General features: G+C 42.1%; 1 protein-coding gene across 13 annotated transcripts in view; it reads right to left on the reverse strand.

Annotated features, from left to right (window-relative positions):
• The window catches only part of LOC119955411 (disabled homolog 2-interacting protein-like), a 1,014,916-nt gene that overhangs the window by 115,454 nt on the left and 883,408 nt on the right, over nt 1-16,054 (reverse strand). For 10 of the 13 annotated variants that reach the window (XM_038781503.1, XM_038781505.1, XM_038781502.1 and 7 more), the window contains one exon: nt 4,988-5,141. In XM_038781503.1, coding sequence (XP_038637431.1) covers nt 4,988-5,141 — 154 coding nt within the window. Of the gene's footprint in view, nt 1-4,987; nt 5,142-13,197; nt 13,369-13,436; nt 13,720-16,054 lie in introns of those variants that run through there. The other 3 variants (XM_038781511.1, XM_038781514.1, XM_038781512.1) reach the window with 3 other exon arrangements.

A 16,054-nucleotide genomic window follows, 5' to 3' on the forward strand; every position in this document is an offset into this window, starting at 1 on the left:
CGATATTGTTGTTCTTATTCTTTTGTCAGACTGTTTATTTCAAATAATTAATGCCATCAGCAAATCACTGCAAAACGTTGATACAACTTTACTGAATGTTGCATAGTTGTTAGCCTCAGTTAAAAATTTGTAATGCAAGTTCGAAATGGCTATAGCTTGATGGAAGCAGAGGCACTGACACTAACAAAAACTATAGGTCCTTCTGATGATGAAAAGTGCATAATATGCAAGAAGTTATTTTTCGATAAAACTAGACAATGAAATCACTTTAAAAGAGAAAGAAAAGATCACCATTGAGACTGCCAATGTTAATTTGTGACACAATCATGGTTGACAGCTTAAAATTCCTATCTGTGTACATCACCAAAAAAATCTGTCCTGTCCTGGTATCGACACTACCATCAAGAAAGCACAATAGCGCCTATACTTCCTCAGGAAATTTGGCATGTCCACATTGACTCTTATCAACTTTTACAGGTGCACCATAGAAAACATCCTATCTGGTTCCACCACAGCCTGGTATGTCAACTGCTCAGCCCAAGACCGCAAGAAACTTAAGAGAGTCGTGAACACCACCCTATCACAGTCTATCACACAAACCTGCCTCCCATCCATTGACTGTCTACAACTCCCGCTGCCTTGGGAAAGCGGGCAGCATAATCAAAGACCCTCCCACCCAGCTTATTCAGTCTTCCAACTTTGTCCATCGGGCAGGATATACAAAAGTCTGAGAACATGCACTAACAGATTCAAAAACAGCTTCTTTCCTGCTGTTACCAGACTCCTAAACAACCCACGTATGGACTGATCTGATTAATACTGCACTCCTGTATGCTTCATTTGATGCTGGTGTCTATGTATTTACATTGTGTACCGTGTGTTGTCCTTTTAAGTATTTTCTTTTCTTGTACTAAGTGATCTGTTTGAGCTGCACGCAGAAAAATACTTTTCACTATAACTTGGTACACGTGACAATAAACTCCAAATCCAAATCTCTGAAGAAAACTGTTGATTCATTTTGCATGCTTTTTGACAGGAGTTTGGATTAGAACGTTAAAAGCCACTATAGTAAGAAATTAAGTGAATTCTACTGGGAGGAGATAGACAGAAATCCTTTTGAAGATTAAGTGAAATAACTCATTCATTTCATCTATAATGATGAGTTCCGTGCTTCAAGGTTACCAGCTGATTTGTACAGACTTGTATATGGATGGTTTGCAGACACCTTTTTCAAATGTGGAAACCATTCTGAAAATATTTTTTAAAATACCTGTCACAAATGCTTCCGGTGAACGTTCTTTTTCTGTATTGAAAAGAGTTAAAAATTATTTGTGGAGTACGATGAGTCAGGAACATTTGAAAGTTCAGCAATTTTGATGATTGAATATGTGTCTTTACAAGATTTTACCTACGATGATGTAATTGACAATTTTTTAAAGAAAAAGTGTAGCAAAAAGCTATCTAAATTGCCATGCCAACGAGGGATGAAGCAAGAAAATCTTAAAAATCTGTCTGTCTTCAATATTCTCTTGTTTAAATTTGTTTTTTTAAATATTGATGGTCTTATCTAATGCCTGCAGCTGGTCACATGCTGGTAGTTCTAACCACCATCGCTCACAAGACTGGTCTGCAGAAAGTCTCCAGCATAAAGAATGGAATCCTGCCAGACAAAGCCATTGATATTGGACTTGAACTGACCTGACATACCCCCATGTGAATTTACGGCAATAACCTCCTTGACTTTGGGAGATGAAGTAAGGAAGTTACCCTTAATTGTTAAAACGGAATTGAGACTCTGTGAAATATACCGAGTGGTAGCATATGCATCTTGTCGATTGGAGTTCTTGCTCCTACACTCGACGGGCTCATGCTCTTCTGCACTGGACCGTGTTATCATCGGCTGATGTTTCCATCTCGTTGCTCATCATCAAGTTACATATTTGCTCGCCTTAAGACTCACAAATTGCAATATTGACCATTTAACCATAATTCTGAGAAGAGGTAAGCTTGGATTTCAATTCAGCAAATATAAGCATATTTTTACAAGTGAAAATGCAGCGATCATAGAACATAGAACAGTACAGCACAGAACAGGCCCTTCGGCCCTCAATGTTGTGCCGAGCCATGATCACCCCACTTAAACCCACGTAACCCCGTAACCCAACAATCCCCCCCATTAACCTTACACTACGGGCAATTTAGCATGGCCAATCCACCTAACCCGCACATCTTTGGACTGTGGGAGGAAACCGGAGCACCCGGAGGAAACCCACGCACACACGGGGAGGACGTGCAGACTCCACACAGACAGTGACCCAGCCGGGAATCGAACCTGGGACCCTGGAGCTGTGAAGCATTGATGCTAACCACCATGCTACCGTGAGGCCCCAGTTTGTGTAATTCTGTGGCTTCTGCCTTTGCATTCTGTGGGGAGAGAGTGGAGGAGGTCGGGAGGGGAATGCGGTTGCATGGTGGGGCGGTGGGAGGGGGGGGGGCATGAAGGTGAGCGTGGGGCCCTCGGAACTGCAAATCCGCCTTTGCCAAATGGCTCTTAGCAAAGCCAAAAACAGCATCAAATGTGACAGTACCATTCATTTCATCCCTCCTCATTCTTCTTGACCTGTCTGCAGCTTTTTACATGGTTCACTACACTATCTTCCAATGCCTCTCCACCCCATAGGACAGCACTCGTCAGGTTCCATTCTTAAATATTATAATAGTAGCCAGAGAATCGCCTGCAATGGCTTCTCTTCCACTTTACCTCTGATGCCTTCAAGGATTTTTCCTGTTTCCTCTCCTTTTACTCATCTACTTACTGCCCCCAACATCATCTGAAAACACAATGTGAATTTTCACTGCTGACACCCAGCTCTAACTCACCATTAATAGCAATAATCTTTATCAGTGTCACAAGTGGGCTTACATTAACACTGCATTACCCCTCCTCAACCCCTCCAATGTCTCCAAGTTGACAGACTGCTTGTCTGACATTTGGCACCAGATGAGCAAATAAATATTTGGAAGACTGAAACCATTGTCTTTGGTCCCTGCCACAATTGTTCCATGGGAACGGATTCCATCCGTCTTTACTGGAAATTGCCTGAGTTTTAATCAGACTATTCACAACTCTGGTGTATTATTTTACCACGAGTTGAATTTCCAACCATACAGCTGTTAAACTAAGACAATCTCTGTTTCCAAATTTGTAACATTGACAGACTCTGTCTCTGGCACTGCTTCTGAAAACGCTCCACCAAACTCTTGTTATATCCTCTTTGACCATAAGCTTGCCCATGGATCACATAACCTACCCATTACATCACTGCCTATTTAAAAAAAAAAATTTAGAGTACCCAATTATTTTTTCCAATTAAGGGGCAATTTAGCGTTGTCAATCCGCCGATGCTGCACATCTTTGGGTTGTGGGGGTGGAACCCACCAGACACGGGGAGAACGTGCAGACTCCACACGGATAGTGACCCAGGGCCGGGATTCTTAGGCAGCAATGCGAACCACTGTGCTGCCCATCACTGCCTATTTCAACCTTTGTTGTAACACTTGCTTCTGTTACCTCAACCCTGATGTCATGACAATCCTCATCCAAACCCCTTTGCTAACTTCAGACTCAACTTCTCCAATAAGCTCCAAACTACACTGCACTGTTGGTACTCCTTCGCACACTATGAACAATATACTTGGCTATAAGTAATATAACGAAATGCTATATAATTAGACACTTAAATTTGCAGGTTATCTGCAGCAGAAGGTGTAAACCTACAAGTTATTGTTACACGATCAGTAGATGAATGCTGATTTTGAATTATATTCCTTTGTCTGCTGATATTTTAATGAAAAGTTCATCCAAAGACATCTAATATAGCAGACAGAGGAATGTTGCATGAAACCATTAAATTCTCTTGCGTCAGTTTTGGCAGCAATAATTTCTGTCCTGTACCCTGAAGCTGCAAAGGTCGTTCTATTCTAAGAGACCTAAGTATTTGGAAAAGGCAGCTAGAAACAATTTACCTTTTATCAGGATAAATGTTTAACAAATCTCTTTGCAGCTGCAATAAAAACTTACAGAAATAGAGATTAAGGAGTGAGGAGTAATTAGAAATCAGTCTCCCATAATAATGCCCTTTTGAACAAAATCTGATGTCAATTTCACTGACTGGAGGATTGTTAGTTCACACGTGGGAGTTCAGAAATGAAAGGTCAGCGGTGCAAAATGACACCTGATGGCTTTCCACAATGAATCCTGAAGGTTACACAAGGAGATCCCTGCTCACTGGTTGAGCAACATTCCTCAGTAATGGCAGCACCCTCCTTTCACTCATGTGAAAGATCTTCATTGGAGTTGAGTCTTTGAAGTTCACGAATGACTATAATTCATTGTCACTGACAAGCCATCTTCTATTTAACACAACTTGTGAAAGGATGAATGCAATTTGACCACTTCCCCATCCCAAACATGAGGCCTGCTGCTTTGAGTGAAACTTTACACTGACATTGTGTGACTAATAGGTAAAATCCTTGGCCTCATCTTTAAATCCATCCAAAGCCTTAATCCACCCTACATTCTCAACCTTGTCCAGCCTCTATTCACTCTTCACTCCTTCCAAGATCCTAACTTTGGTCTTGACTTTGTAAATCTTCCCCGCCACCCACAGCAGTCTCACTTTGCTCCACTCTTTGTGGCGAACCTTCAGCCACCATAGTTTCACTCTGCCTAAAGTATTCCTTTGATCTCCAGCTTTAAAAGCCTACTTAAAACTCACCTGTCAATCAACTCTCCTAACACTTACAACCTGGCGAGCATCTGTTCCTTTTTCTTTTCACTGTAAAGCACCTAAGTTTTTTTTAATGTTGAGGGTTTGGTGCTTTGCTGTTTGGTTCAATTACCCATTTGATAGATTAAGTTATTCTTGCTAAAGCCAACTGATGATTAGTAGATGGAAATACTGCTCGTTGATGCTTCCCTGCTTACCTCAAAACAGTAGTCTTGTCCCAGAATGCTACTGTGAACAGATTTAATCATGACTTCTTCCTCCATACTGAGATCAAGTGCTTCCACAGCAGTACTAGGACTAAGCAAAGACTCGTGCGAACGTGACTCTTTCAACCTCGGCATTAGACGTGATCTGCAAGAGAAAACGAAGAAAGGAAGGGTCAGAAAGCAGTCACTCTCTTCAGAAAAGTTGTTCTGAAGCAAATACACAGATACAGTTTAAGTCTACCAAACTGTTTCTGCACCTTTCGTGTGGATGTACATAAATTAATCTAATTTGTCATGGTATAGAGCTAATCTTGGTGCACAGTAGAGATGCAGTGATTTTCCTCCCAATATTTTTGTGCTCCTCAGCTGGACAGCCAAGACAACTTATGCTCGCGTACAGGTCCCTGGTTCATGGCACTGAAGTATCAGCAGGCTGGTCACCAGATGTTGATGAACCAACAAATGGCCTCAATATCACTTCTATAGGGAAAGAAAATTAGGTCAGCCAGGGTTCCTTGATCCTGGTCATGGAGATCACTGCTGCGAGTGGATGGGAAGGGAGGACAGGAACAGTTCTGCGGTAATGACCTCCCACAGTCAAAAGTGCTCGGACAATCATTGCACAAGCTTTTCAAGTTTAAATGGTCACTTCCAGTGAAGTATCCAACAATGTTTTAACATTGAATATGGCGATTCATAGGATGTGATTATACTTGAAAATGACAGAATACAAGAAATGGTTGACCCTGATGAGACTTGCATTGTACATAACATTCACCAGATAACTCCAAGATTTTAATTCCACAACTGAGCATTATACCAATATTGAAGTTGTTACAAGAATAATTGAAGGGTGAATTACAGCAGGGAGCCATGCCCAGGGAGAGCACAGGCAAAAGAACCATTGCTACCCTGTTGTATCCTGATGTCTGGTCCATGTTTCCCTTGGACGGTGCACTCTGCTGGGATCACAGTTTTGCTGAATATACCCTTGTATACAATATGGAAACCTCTGGCACCTTATCCAAGCAATACTTTCTTTATAGAGCAGTTCTCATCAGATAGTCTGGACAATTTAATTAATATTTTGAAGTCTGATCTACACAAAGCAGCACACATATAACCAGAACTTATTGCATGCAAGTGCTTCCCAAACTATCTTCCAATGTGACCTCATTTTAAAACTTGAAAATTTTGTCGTCCCCTCCCAGATACAAGCAAACAGCAATAAAGTAGCATAGTAAAATTCGGCATATAATCATTAAAGTTTGTGTGTTGTAGATCAACATAAAATGCATCATATAAATATGCAAATCTGACTTTTGAAAGCATTACATAAAAATATTTTATGTACTCATGAGGGTTTCTGCCAAGCTCCTCATAATTCCTGAGAGAAAACACTCATACACCCCACACACTCCCACCCAGGTGACTGAGTTACAGTTATCGGCCTCTGCTGGCACGAACCAGTCCATAAACCCGTAACAGCCTCCCCGAACAGGCGCCAGAATGTGGCGACTAGGGGCTTTTCACAGTAACTTCATTTGAAGCCTACTCGTGACAATAAGCAATTTTCATTTCATAAACATCCCAGGCCCTGCTTCAACTCGCCACTTCTTCAAGGGTGTTGGGTTCACCGTCTGCCCTTGCTGTTCGGCAGCATTGGTCCAGAGCTGTCCCACCAGAGCTTCTAGACTGGGCAGAGTTCTCTTCACAGTCTGCCTTGGAAGAGGGAATGCTTGCGACTCCAGATGCGATTTCTGCGACCCCATTAGGGGCCGAGGCCCATGGATCAGAAACCCCTGGTGTATGGAGATGAAGTTTACTGTTCGCTGTTACTGATATCATGTAGAAAGGAATAATTTCTTTATCCACTTTAGACTTGGAAATGTTATTCCCCTGAAAGCCCAACTCTTTGTTCAATACAGAAAAGTAAAGCAGTCTCTGCTTTAGTTATTTGACAATGAAAAAAAATCCCTATCCTCTGGCCAAGCTTTTGGCACTCAATATTCAACAAACCTTTCATTCTTTTAATTAACTGCCTCAGCTAATTAAGTTTGAAAATCTGTTAGACTTGACTCAGTGTCAAAGAATATATCAGAATGTGGAAAGCCTACGCAGTTTCTTTACATATACTAAGCTCTACAGCTGTGGAACATGTTTTTTAAAAAAAATTCCTCTTTGAGACAGTTCCACTTTTCACCTGCCACTTCCCGCACAAACATTTAAAAAACCCACCTATCTAACTCTTTATGCCCTGCATGTGGCAGAGTGCGCAACCACGCATTTGACTTATCAGTGTAAGGAACTTGTTAAATCCTTATCTGTTCCGTGTTTCTTTTTTAAACAAATTCCTGTTCTGCAACATGACAGACTTTTGGCTTTGTGCTGACTCCCACCCCGCTGCAAGCTGCTATTTGGACTGACCAGGAAGACCCCTTGATTCAATATGTTGTGTGGCATGGCCCGTGATGTAATTTTGATGGACTTGGCAAGCAACCAATCAGCTCGTTTGAAATATGGGTCTTAGTTGGATTCTTAATTGGGATTGGTGGAGCCTTTCAGAAAATTCTGGAACTCCATTTTGTTCTCAGTTCTGTGAAAATCTTGGCAGGGGACAGTTTAAATCTCTCACTATCAGCACTCGGCCCAGCGACTTCAATGCTTCCAGCCAGTCTGGAGAAACTTCTGACTTAGGTCTCCAGCCAGGTCTGTGAAATCCCTATTTGAAAGGCCTGGTGATTTAAATTCCTCCAGCTGTGAGGGGAGCTGTCGGCAAATAGACTGTTCTATTCCGATTAAGAACTGTGAAGCCAGTGCTCCAAATTTTCTCTCACCTGTTGGATTCTCCGTGATTTCAGGATAAATTATTGTCCCTTGTAGTCAGCGTAAGCCTTGGGAGGTTCCAACCCAGCCCCACCTGATGGCAGAGAGGCTGTTTGAAAATCCATTTCAACCCTCACGTGCAAACTGTAGATTGAACTCAGTGAGGCTGATTGTCCATCTGGTGGATGCAAGTGAGAATTGCACCAACCTGAGGGAATTGTCTGTGTACGTCAGGTCAGTTAAGGTGATTCCTGAAGAAATCTTGCAGCCTGAGAGTTCTAATTGAAGGTCGATACTAAAAGATCCCAAACCACCAATCCCAGACCAGACCCCAAGAGTAGCTAGGATACTGGACTGAAACCCCAATATTTTATTTTAAATTTGTAAGACTGTGAGGAAAGGATATCTCATTCCAGGAGTGATAACATGAAGAATAAGACCATAATATATGGGTAAGCCAATCAGTCCATCGAGTCTGCGCCGCCATTCAATCATGGCTAATATGTTTCTCATCCTCATCCTCCTGCCTTCTCCCCATAATCCCCGATTCCCTTATTAATCATGAACCTATCTATCTTTGTCTTAAAGACATTCACGTGACTTAGCCGCAACAACATTCTGCAGCAATGCAAATTCACCACCCTCTGGGCGAAGAAATTTCTCCTCATCTCAAGTTTTAATGGATCGACACTTCAGTATGAGACTGTGTCCTCGGGTTATAGTCTGTCCTACTAGTGGAAACATCTTTTCCATGTCCGCTCGATAGAAGTCCTCTCAGTATTCTATAAATTTCAATTAAATCCCCCCTCATTCTTCTAAACTTCATCGAATACAGACCCAGGGTCCCCAATCGCTCATATGACAAGCCCTTCATTCCCAGGATCATTCTGGTGAACCTGCACTTCTTTGGACTGTGGGAGGAAACTGGAGCATCCAGAGGAAACCCACGTAGACATGGGGAGAAGTACAAATTTCACACTGACAGTTGCCCAAGGTCGGAATTGAACCCAAGTCTCTGACTCTGTGAAGCAGCAGTGCTAACCACTGTGCTGCCATTGTGCTAAATGGGATAGATTCATAACAGATCTAGCGTGTTGAGACTGGCCATCCATATGGCTCTTTGGGCCATCAGCAGCAGCAGAATTGTACTCACCACAATATGTAACCTCATGGCCTGGCATAACCCCCACTCTACCGTTACCAGCAAGTGAAGGGATCAATCAAGAGTGCAGGAAAACATGCCGGAACAGCACGAGGAATACTGAAAATGAGATGCCAACATGGTGAAGCTACAACACAGGACTACTTGCATGCCAAACGACATAAGCAGCAACTGATAGACAGAGGTAAGCGATTCCATAGCCAACAGATCAGATCTAAGCTCTGCAGTCCTGCTATGTCTAGTCGTGAATGGTGGTGGATTAAACAACTCACAGAGGAGGAGGCTCCACAAATATCCCCATCCTCAATGATGGAGGAGTCCAGCACATAAGTGAAGCAATAATCTTCAGCCAAAAGTGCCGAGTAGATGATCCATCTCGCTCTCCTCCCAAGATCCCCAGTCCAGCATCAAAGATGCCAATCTTCAGCCAATTTGATTCACCCCACGTGACATCATGAAACAGCTGCAGGCACCGGATACTACAAAGGCGATCGGCCCTGACAATATTCTGACAATAGTACTGAAGACTTGTGCTCCAGAACTTGCTGCACCCTAGTTAAGCTGTTCCAATGCAGCTACAACACTGGCATCTATCCGGCAATGTGGAAAATTGCTTGGGATGTCATCTACACAAAAAGCAGGACAAATCCAACCCAGCTAATTACTGCCCTATCAGTCTTCTCTCCATCAGCAGTAAAGTGGTAGAAGGGGTCATCAAAAAAGTGCTATCAAGTCAAACTTACTTAGCAATAACCTACTTACTGACACTCAGTTTAGCTTCTGCCAGGGTCACTCAGCTCCTGACCTCATTACAGCCTTGCTTCAAACATGACAAAAGAGCTGAACTCTAAGGTGAGGCGAGAGTGACATCAAGGCAGCATTTAACTAAGGGTGGTATTAAGGAGCCTGAGCAAAACTGGAGTCAATGGGAATCAGAGGGAAAACTCTCCACTGGTTGGAGTCATGCCTGGCACAAAGGGAGATGGTTGTGGTTGTTGACGGTCAGTCATCTCAGTCCTGGGACATCACTGCAGGAATTCCTCAGGGTAGTGTCCTAGGCCCAATCATCAGCTGCTTCATCAATGACCTTCCTTCAAAGAAAAGGTCAGATGTGGGGATGTTCGCTGATGATGGCACCATTCACAACTCCTCAGACACTAAATCAGTCCACATGCAAATACAGCAAGACCTGGACAATGTTGAGGCTTGATTTGACAAATGGCAAGGAATATTTGTGCCACTTAGTGCCAGACAATGACCATCTCAAATAAGAGAGAATCAAACCATCGCCTCTCGACATTCAATTTAATTACCGCTGCTGAATCCCACACAACACAATCAACATTCTGGAGATTACCGTTGACCGGAAACTAAACTAGATTATCCATATAAAATACTGTAGCGACAAGAGTACGTTGGAGGCTCGGAACACTGCAGCGAGTAACTCACCTCCAGACTTCCAAAAGCCTGTTCACCACCAACAAGGCACAAGTCAGGAGTGTGATGGAATACTCCCCACTTGCCTGGATGAGTGCAGCTCCAACAACACTCAAGAAATTCAACACTATCAGGGCAAAGCAACTGCTTGATTGGCAACCCTTCCACAAGCATTCAAACCCTCCACCACCGATGCGCAGTAGCAGCAGTGTGTACCATTTACAAGATGCACCACAGGAACCCACCAAGGCCCCTGATTCCAACCCCCAATCACTATCATCTGTGAAGACAAGGGCAGTAGGTACATGAGAACATCACCACCTGGAACCTCCCCTCCAAGTCAGTCACCACCCTGGCTTGGAAATATATTGCCGTTCCTTCATTGACGCTGGGTCAAAACCCTGGAACTCCCTCCCTAATAGCACAGTGGGTGTACCTACACCACATGGTCTGCAGCAGTTCAAATAAGCAGCTCACCACCACCCTCTCAAGGTCAATTAGGGATGGGAAATAAATGCTGGCCTCGGCAGCAAAGCCAACATCGTCAAAATTAATTCTAAAAAGTTTACTGGAAAACAAGGTGTCATATTCAAGCATTTTTATTAACAGACAATGCACATGCTCTCTCTACAAATATAAAATATATATTTAATATTCTTTCAGGCGATAGGGGCATTGCTGGCTGGGCCAGCATTTATTGTCCGTCCCTAATTGCCCTTGAGGGGGCATTTAAGAGTCAACCACATGTCTGTGGATCAGGAGTCACATGTAGGCCAGACCAGGTAGCGACGGCAGATTTCCTTCCCTATAGGACATTAGTGAACCAGATTGATTTTTACAACAATTGACAATGGTTTATGGTCATCATTAGACTTTTAATTTATTGTATTCAAATGTTACCATTTGCCATGGTGGACCCATATTCCCAGAGTATTCATAGAATCATAGAATTTACAGTGCAGAAAGAGGCCATTCAGCCCATCGAGTCTGCATCAGCCCTTGGAAAGAGCACCCCACCCAAGCCCACGACTCCACCCTATCCCCATAACCCAGTAACCCCACCTAACCTTTTGGACAATTTAGCATGTCCTATCCACCAAACCTGCACATCTTTGGACTGTGGGAGGAAACTGGAGGAAACCCTCGCAGACATAGGAGGAAGTGCAAACTCCACACAGTCACCCGAGGCCGGAACTGAACTCGGGTCCCTGGAGATGTGAGGCGGCAGCACTAACCACTGTGCCATGGGTATCTGGATTACCAAACCAGTGACACTATCACTATGTCACGGCCACAATATTTTAGGCACTTCCACTATATCACTGCCTTCAGTGACAGTAATTAATAGAAAAACCCATTGAAAAAGGTACAGTGAAACTTTCGATAAAGCAAAAAAAAAAATCAATTTCTAGAAGAGATGAAACTGCTCATGTTCAGCATGTGGGTGTGCGAATGCTATGGCATTGCATTCCATCTCAGCATCACTGCATGCATTATTGTATTTATAGGGCAGTGTTCCAGTTCCATAAAAGCAGATACCCAATGAAACTTATTAAAAACAATTCTATTATAAATAAAGTGCTGATCCTTAAATCACTTCCATGCATATATCAGATACTACAATGGTGGGAATTGTGCCTCCCTTTACCTATTGACCCTGTTGCAAGGTGAAATGAAAATGAACATGATACAACTCAATCAATGGCTCATAAAGACCATTTCACTAATTATATTCCTAGCTAGGGTAATCCTTCTTGAATACACTTTATTGTAGCTACTTTTCCCCCCTCAAATTGTTGACATAAATACAGGCACACTGTGATTATACTTTTTCTTACTCATAGATTAATTTAATTAATTGCACCGTGCTACTATATAGATTAATTTTCCTAATGGGCAGGCTACCATTAGAGTACAGCTCAATTCTTCCAGGAATGAACAGTGGTGCTTGAATTTCCACCCACAAAAATACTCATGTAAATGAACAGTTCAGCTATCCGCTACATTAACTGGTGGGCAGGTCTTTTTTGTGCTGGTTGTAATGTTTTTAATTGGCAGTAATAGCAAACGTGCCAAAACAAATTGTTACAATCTTAGCACTAATTATACTACTAATCCAACATTAAAAGAAGTGCATGAAAAACATATATCAAGATTATAGAGAATAGAGAGCCATTTTTACATTGTGTATCAGAAGAACTGTCATTATTTAACACGAAAATGTTCTTTAAACAAGAGTGCAAGCTAATCAACTCCTTAATTTTCAAGAGCTGTCATTATCTCTGTAGCCGTTTTTGTTTACACTGATCTTGACCTTTTGTTATATGAAGTACGAGCGTGTCAACAAATAGGTTACCACCTAAATGAAGCTATTGCATTTCAGTTAATACTCAATTCAATGCTGTTTCCCGTTTGGAAAAGTATTATCCTTCAAACTTTCATCAGCACGGGAAACATCTTCACAGGTAATCCCCATTATTGTTCCTTGTTATAATTTTCTTAAGGGTGATTGTGTGTGAATTAAATTTAATATAATTCTGTGCATGTGGTGTCATTTGGCACAAAATGAATTACAAAAAAAATTGTTGCTGCTTCCTGTTTAATTTGCCTCACAACAAACCGACAGAATAGAACTGCGTGATCAACTGAACAGACAAGGGCAAGATAAGATAATTTTTTGTTCATTAAAAGGTCAAGTTTGAATTTCTGTTCAGCAATCTTTAAGGTATTATTCTAAACAACAGAACAGTTGAATCAATAGTTATCTTTTACTAACCCATTTTCAGAAGTGAATATGCCACATTTATGTGCAGTACTGTAGTTGATCATGTCCTTTTTCAACTCCCTAGAGGACACTTACAATATCCTGTTCATAAATTACACAATAATAACAGCTGTATATGCCCATATAATCACAGGAAATACAGAGATGTTTTGCTTACATGCCACAGCATAGCCATATAATTTCTGATACAGCGTGTAAAAATGTTTAGTTGGAAGACACAACATACTTACAGAAAGAGACACCATAAGCTGCCTTTGCCTGTGGTTCAAATATTCACAATCCAAAGCAAAGCACCACGAGTAATATGCCATAGCTTCCAGCGGTTTGTACCTGCCTATACGTAAAACTAATAGTTTCTTAGCAACCTTGAGCTGAACCTTCTCTACATGGATAGCAATGAACTGAACAGTAGAAGCAAATGGTTTGATCGACAGCTTAACAGGCACCTTGTTTCAATTGGCCTCTCCGTAGTCAGGCAGGCGGTCCAAGTCATTCCAAGCCCTAACATTTGTTCAGCTACTACCATGTGCTATGCCAGTCTGGCCTTAATCTTCTGTGCACCCACACAGGACTCTACATCTGCCTGGAAGGAAACTCGACCAATTTAAACTCTCTGAAGAATAAGGATCTTTTTTGCAAAACAGACACGAACAGATCTAATCGCCTTTCCTCAGCTTTCACTCTTAAACGAAAATCCTTTCATACAGATTTCAGGGCCAAATCAAATGGTGCATTTTCTATTTGAATGTGTATCAATGTAGACACCTCTCATTGAAACAATTAATTTCACAACATTACTGGATTTTATAATTTATGCTTTAACAACAGGAATTTCAAGAAACTGAAATACTTTAATGCTGCAGAGTTTTAAAAAAGACTAAATTAATTGTGCTTTACTTTCAAAATTAGTCCAGAGATTATAAATTATGATTCCATGTTGCATCTTGCGAGTACATCTGAAAAGACAAATCATCTTGTCCATGTGTAATTTATGAATACAACAGCTTTTGAACAAATTGCATCTGGGAGAGGGAGGATGCAGCTGTACACACACAGTTCCCCACATTGTGACTGCCTATTCGCATCCAAATAGGAAGGAAAAGCAACACAACCTCTCCAAAAGGAACAACAATTTCAAGAGTGTTGTGCTTGCTCCGCTCTCCAAAATTGTTAACAAAACAGACTGTTTTACAGGGATGCTAGCAAAGGAATAGAACATGCACCAGGAACATTAAGGGTGGGTGAGGGAGAAAGGGGAAAACATTTTCTTGGATACCAACAATATGCCAATAGCAGATGTACATCTTCAACACATAGCATCCAGCTCTGCCTCGGCACCCCCCGCCACCCCCCCCCCCCCCCATACAATACCCCCCTCATCTACCCCTTTCATCGGCATAGGCCCCAAAGCTTGGCACTGCCACCTTGGCAGTGTCCCTGCCAGCACCATGTGGACACCCTTTCAGTGCCAGGCTGACAGTGTCAAGGTTCCAGGCTGGCAGTCAAGGTGCCCTGGTGCCAGCAGAAGTTCCAGGATGCAACCTGCCCTGTCCCCGACCACCCAGGGGTCTCCAATGACCTGGGAGACTCCCAGGTACCGTTACGCCTGCTCCATGTTTGTGTGGACTGGTACTAAATGGCGCCGGTCAAAGCCTCACTGGGGAGACCGTTAGGTCCAGAAAGCCCAGAGAATCTGGTGCATGCATGTTTAAACGAGCCTAGTGGCGAGGTTTGGTTGAATCTCTTGAGACATCTCGAGCTTCGTGAATCTCGTGAGAAGCGATTCAACGGCTTGTCTCGACACCAAGGAAGGGCACGACGAAGCCAGTAAGTCGCATCTTCATGCTCAAATCACTCCTCTTGTGCACACCAGTTACTTTTATTCAGCTAGTGTGTCCTCAGGTGTCAAGGCTTTTAAGATATGGAATTACATCTTGAAGGTCTCCTCCTTTTATGATGCCCCATAACACCTACCTCTTACTGGGTTCTTAATTATCCATCCTAATATTGTCTTCTTTGGACTGTGCATTAGGATATTTTATTTCAATAAAGATGCGTTATATATGCACATTGTTGTTGTTCCTGCAAGGGTGGTGACTAAATAAAAGTATATCCAATGCAATCACCTAGTGCCAGCCAATGCACATTAAACATAGACCAGGAACTGGAATCGAAGCACTGCTCTAAATCATAAAATTTACAGTGCAGAAAGAGGCCATTCAGCCCATCAAGTCTACATTGGCTCTTGGAAAGAGCATCCACTTAAGCCCACCCCTCTGTAAAGGCAACACCTCTTCCTAATATTGTAGATTTCACAAGCTCATAAGAATGTGCATATTTCTGAATTTAACAGTCTCAGCTGGAATGAGATAAGGATGATTTTTGGACAAGCTAAATTTTCTGATATATAGGACTCTAGCTTTGCTGGGATGCATGGATGCGAATGGGAGAATCCAAACATAAAAATGCAAATTCATCATTCATCTTCGGCAGTATCCATAGAAATAGCTTATGGAAACTTTAACAGGCCTCATTCCACTTCTAATTTCCAACAAGTTCTTGAAGACAAAGGTCAGCAATCAAAGCAAATGAGTGCCCTAAATATGGTTGGGAAGATTAATCAATTTCAATAAGATTACCATAAAAATTAGATGAACATTCTGTATATGCAGTAAGGCTTTTGAATACTTCCAGCAGTTGGGTCGCAATGTCCCAAAACTCACATCCTCAGAGGGGGTTCAGCATAAGTCCTGCAACTTGTGTCAGTGTTAATAAATAAAAATACTTACATTTATAATTCAACAACATTAAAGAGCACTATTCTCAATTTTCCCTCTTATTGAAAATT

This window comes from Scyliorhinus canicula, chromosome 21 (genome assembly GCF_902713615.1).
Source record: "Scyliorhinus canicula chromosome 21, sScyCan1.1, whole genome shotgun sequence".
Classification (NCBI taxonomy): domain Eukaryota; kingdom Metazoa; phylum Chordata; class Chondrichthyes; order Carcharhiniformes; family Scyliorhinidae; genus Scyliorhinus; species Scyliorhinus canicula.